Source organism: Glycine soja, chromosome 2 (genome assembly GCF_004193775.1).
Source record: "Glycine soja cultivar W05 chromosome 2, ASM419377v2, whole genome shotgun sequence".
NCBI classification, from domain to species: domain Eukaryota; kingdom Viridiplantae; phylum Streptophyta; class Magnoliopsida; order Fabales; family Fabaceae; genus Glycine; species Glycine soja.
The window spans coordinates 8,394,679-8,400,076 of record NC_041003.1 but is presented as its reverse complement, the minus strand read 5'-3'; the positions used below and the strand labels follow the sequence as shown (position 1 = coordinate 8,400,076).

The window sequence follows — 5,398 nt, the reverse complement described above, 5'->3', positions numbered from 1 at the left end:
GTACTTTTACTACGCCAATAGAACTGGTCCTCGCTAAGCTTCTCTCATGCAAACCTCGATGGTAAGAAAAGATTAAGAAAAATCTAATGGGTCCATTATCCATAGATACAAGCTTTGCGTCAATTCAAATCAACAATTATTAAGAAACCTTGATCTGCTGAAAGATTTCTAGGTCAATTATAATATAAAACTCAAATCACGACTTTAAATTAAAGATATAGAAGAATTTGCCAGTTATACAAGCTACTCATTTAAAAGCCACCGAAATAGTTATTGCCCCCCATTTCACCATATACATATGTTGTCGTAATGAAGGAAAAGTCCAATTTTGATTAATGAAGCGGTTACAGATAGCATTTAATAGCCTTCAAGAAATTTTTTTATAGAGATAATCATACTTAAATTAAATAAAATTACGCATAAAAAATTAGATAAAATTATTATTACGGACAAAACTCTTTTTAAGTATTTAAAACACTTATAAAAAAAAGTATTTAACTTAACCATATATTTATAACTTGAATTTGAATTTGTAATCACCGGTTAAGATAAAATAATCTCGTGATAATTGATTTGATCCAACACTCGATCGGTGGTAGCCTCCTCTGACAATTAATTACATTTATTTGTTTTACATATCTCCTTGTTGTGACCTGCATAGTTCACATGAATTTTAAAGTTACAAATATATAGATGTCATTGTAATCTTAGTCCAAACAAGACCATACTGAAACAACAGATTCATTCCATATGGGAAAGGATCTGTTTAGTAATTTACCAGACGAAATTCTAGGTCGCATAGTTTCATTTCTACCAAATGAATCATCGCTAGAAACCAGCCTTCTTTCTACAAGGTGGAGGGACCTGTGGAATGAAGCTCTTGTCAAACATGGAACTCAAGAGGATATCATAGGTGTTGTTGCTGGTTTTATCACACGTTTTGAGGAGTTTGATCCATTGAAGCATCCTAGAAAGCTTCAATTTCACTTTGCTGAAGACAGTGTAGTCTCAGCAACCGTTGCAAATAATAACAAGCTTATGCTTCATTTTTCCCCTTGGAAAGAAGAGATTCAAATGGGGTATGAGTTGGAGTTCAAGCAAACTAAGCAACACATAGCCACCTACCAGTCTTTTCCTTCCACTTTCTCAGTCAAAACCCTCTATTTGAAATCGGTGAGTTGTTTCACAAGTAATATTGCTGCCTCCATCGTTTCAAATTTGGAGCATCTTCAGAATTTGGTGGTCATTGACTGCAAAGGGTTGGAATCTTTGAGTGTTGACTCCACCTCTGAGCTTCACATGTTAACCATCTTGGATTGCTTAGAGTTGAAGACTCTCCATCTCAAAACTTCTAGGCTCAAGTCTTTTCGGTATCGTGGGCCTCTTCCTTTGCTTAGGCCAGAATATCATTTCAACCTGCGTGATGCCATGCTTGATTTCAGATTAGGACTAAGCTGCAGTGGTTTAAAGACCAAGGATTTTGATGCAACCCTTTTAACAATAAAGAACTGTGAAGTTCTTACTCTGTGTAAATGGACTTTTGAGGTATGTCATGCTTGTTTAGTTGCAATTTTTTGTTATTTTTTCTATACATTGAGAAATCACACCATGGGTTGAATCTCTTGTTGGGAATAAATATATATATCTAAAATTTAATTCATCATGATATCAATTTCAGTAAAGAATTATTATTTATTTTATTATCATATTTATTATTTTATTAAATTATTAATTTAACAAATTCTTAATTAAAATTAGAGATTTGTTATGATGATAAAGATTATGATAATGAGAAATAAATTTTTTATAATTTTCATCTAAATTATTTTTTATCGTAAGATTATTATGAACATGACATCAATAATTCGGATAGGTCAATATATATATATATATATATATATATATATATATATATATATATATAATTATCGTTATTGAATAAAAATTAATAGATTTTATTTATTAAATTGCATATATAGATGATATATATGTGGATGTCATTATTGAACTGACTTAATTGAAAATTTCTAATAGTTAATATTACATTGATATGTCAATTGAAAGTTCTCAAGAAGAAATATAATAATTTCCTTTGACATGAGATTATCATAGTAATTAATAAGTTATTTGTTATATTTTAACTTCAGACACCTAATGCCTTATGACACTAGTTGAATGAATATTGGATATGATTAATCAAGAATTAATGATTAAAATATAATATATGATATAATTTTTATTTTTATAAAGATAAAGAGATATATAATTATTTTAAATCTTTTCTTTTTTTCTTTGAAAAATGATCCAAATTCATATCTCTTTAACATTATAAATAGAAGTGAAGCATGTAGTGAATTAAATCACACCAAACACAAACTAAAAAGTTAGTTTTAGACATGAAAAGTAGAAAGAAAATTTGCTCTTTAGAGTTCTACTCATCACAAAGAATTGATAGAAAATATATTATCTAGATGTGAACACAAATGAAGTCTTCACATTATTGAAGAAAAATTTTGTTCCTTCATGAACACATCTTTAAGCACACAAACTTATTTTTTTTATTTATTATTATTGTATATTTTTTAATGTAAAATAAATAATAATTTTTTGCTACAAGTATTGATAACATATGTAACTATTACCTCTACCTATATGCAAAATTGTGTGGGTTGACATATTCTTACAACTTTAATATGGTGTCATATGCTAAGGGTTTCTATCACCATGTCCATTTGTATAGAAAAATATGCGGTGAAAGATATCAACCTCTAAAATGAATATTAGAATTTTGAAAGATTAGTTTTCTGATTTTTGACTAGAACATAATTAGGTACATCCTGAAAAAGAATGTTCTAAGATGTCTCATTTTCTTTTATGCTGTGAACTATGAACAATTTAACTCCAAAAAGGTTCTCTTTTTGTAGGAATTAATATGGCCATCGATTTCTCCTCTATCTGGGAGCTTCATATTCTATAAATTAAGAGAGTTATGGTGGATTGACAACTATCATGAGGATGAATACAACACAGATGCCTTGTTCTCCTTCTTGAAATTATGCCCTTCCTTGGAGCATCTTTTTGTGACTGTAAGTTTCTTCCTTAGGGATTAATTGAACCTGTTCTGCTAAGCTTTTTAGGTTTCTGACATAATTCTTTTTTCTTTTTTTTTACCGATTGATGTGCAGATTGATCCTGAAAGTTATTCGGCTGGAGGGTCCAATTCATGCTTAATGAAAGGGACTAAATGCACAGAACTGGAACATCTTAAACTGATAAAGTTTATGGGATTTTCAAGTCGAAAAGATGAAATCTCATTGGCTAAATGTTTAATTCATCTAATCAAGGGAAAGCCTCCAAAGATAAAGACTTCAGATGGGAATTGCTTGGATGCAGTGTTTGTGCAGTGATTTTAGATTTCTTCAACGTTTTCAAAAGCTAGTCCAATTCAACAATCTGTTTTTATTTTAGATTTCTTCAACGTTTTCAATTTATTTATTTTTATTTTTCAACTGTTTTGTAGGTTTTAATTAAATTTGACTAGTTTTAAGCATTCTTGTTTTGAACCCCACAAAGAAAGTCTAGTAAGCCTTAAATACGGTTCCTTACTCCCTATTATGGAAAAGAAGTCAACGATTACAAGATCAATATTCAATAGTACACTCATCGAAATATTTTCTGTTTCTGTTTGTTGCAATGAACAATTATAATCAAATTTAAGAGTCGGTTTTAACTACAGAACAAATAAGACAGATAAAGGAAGAAAAAGGAAAAGTTACACACAAGATTACCATCTTAAATCTATAATAAAGTGATTTATGTTTATAAAGTTTTATGTAAAAAAAATTGTGATAAAATTAATATAATATTTTAGCCAATACAAAATTTTCATTTTTAGAAGTAAACTTAATTTTAATTAAAATTTAATTCAAAATCACGTTTATCACCATCAAAAGCACATGAGGATGGGGTTATCAACCACCTAACCGGCTAACCCAACTTATAAACATACGATTATTAGCCCTAAAACTTTTATTGCTAAGGTTCCAAAAGGCGAAGCTCTTTTCGATCATATCCTTCAATCCCTCCAAACGATGAGATCATTATCCTTCCGCATCCAAATATACTTAATTGAACACCCTACAAGTAAGGAAAAGATCCATAAATCGATTTTAGATTAAAATATGATATCAAGTTCCATGACAAGAAACAAATCGTCACAACTTTGAGCAATCAATTTTCCCAATGGCAAGTGAGGAATGGAAGTTGCATGAGAAGTCACCTCAGCCCGATGAGTAGTTATTAGCACCTTTAACCTCATGACCTTGTGTTGTGACTTGTGGGTAACCAAGGATAATTGGAACTGACCAAAATGAGAAGAGAGAAAAAAACAAAGGGAAAACACATGTCATTTTAATAAAAGTCATCGCTATCTAAAAGAGCAAAGCCAAAAAGAACAAAGTTCAATAAACTAAGAATTAGAAAATAATTCAAGTCTTTAGAGTGTGTTTGGATGGAAAAACTTAAAATTTTGAGAAATTTTAAATTCTAAGAATTTTAAATACTTTAATTGAAATTCTTTTATTTTCAAATTTTAGTGTTTGAATAAAAAAAGTTAAAATTATGAGGTGAAAAAAAATGAATAAAAAAAAAGAAAATATATGATTGGTGTGCTAGTTATACGTGTTTCTCTACGCTTAGACCCGATCGATGTTCCATAATCTCATACTTGAAGAAGATAATTTCAATTTCTCATCTTTTAGAAAGAAATTAAAATTTCAGATTTTTAGTTGTTTAAAATTTTGTTTTAAAATTTCAAAATTTTAAATTTCTCACAAAAAAACATCCAAATAATAAATTCTAAATTACAAAAATTCAAATTCTCTAATAAATTACTTTCCTCAATTAAAATTCTCTATCCAAACATAACGTAATTTTACTTGAAATTTTAAGTTAAACTGCAACAACTTATATGATGCCTTTAGCCATTGTGCAATTTGATGGGGGCATTTATATCAGTTAAAAACTATGTCCTCTTGAGAAGAGCTTGATTTTGGAGTTCTGAACATGCATGTAGTTGCAAAACATTTAACTTTGTAAATTGCTTGTCTTTTTATTGTTTGGATATTTATGTTTTAGGTGGTTTGGGGTGCATACAGAAGTGCATGGGGACATAAGTGAACAGATCTAACAGTTTCAAGGATTATTTGGTGGAAGGGGAGTGGATTTAGATTGCTGGATGGTGGTGTGGTATGCGGTTGTAAGAACTATCTGGTGGAACAGTAATACAATGATTTTTAGGTAACAGCAGATGCAGTTGCAGTGTCTCCAAAATTTGGAAGAGGTTAAAGTTCACTCGTGGAAGGGCTCAAGGCAAAAAAGAAGGGATTCACTTATTCTG

The 5,398-nt window shown here is 29.9% G+C and overlaps 1 protein-coding gene across 1 annotated transcript; it reads left to right on the top strand.

The window, feature by feature from the left end:
* The first annotated feature begins 564 nt into the window (after positions 1-564).
* Positions 565-3,645, top strand: LOC114385398 (F-box protein At2g39490-like). Its single transcript, XM_028345464.1, has 3 exons — positions 565-1,545; positions 2,925-3,086; positions 3,186-3,645. The coding sequence occupies exons 1-3, from the start codon at positions 751-753 to the stop codon at positions 3,405-3,407; spliced, it is 1,179 nt and encodes a 392-aa protein (XP_028201265.1). The 5' UTR covers positions 565-750; the 3' UTR covers positions 3,408-3,645.
* The last annotated feature ends 1,753 nt before the right edge of the window (positions 3,646-5,398 follow it).

What these genes read in the sequence shown, in the direction of transcription:
- LOC114385398 (XM_028345464.1), top strand. Translation starts at nt 751, where the DNA reads ATGGGAAAGGATCTGTTTAGTAATTTACCAGACGAAATTCTAGGTCGC. An exon ending in TGTGTAAATGGACTTTTGAG is followed by an intron (nt 1,546 to 2,924) that starts GTATGTCATGCT and finishes CTCTTTTTGTAG; the next exon opens with GAATTAATATGGCCATCGAT. An exon ending in TGGAGCATCTTTTTGTGACT is followed by an intron (nt 3,087 to 3,185) that starts GTAAGTTTCTTC and finishes ATTGATGTGCAG; the next exon opens with ATTGATCCTGAAAGTTATTC.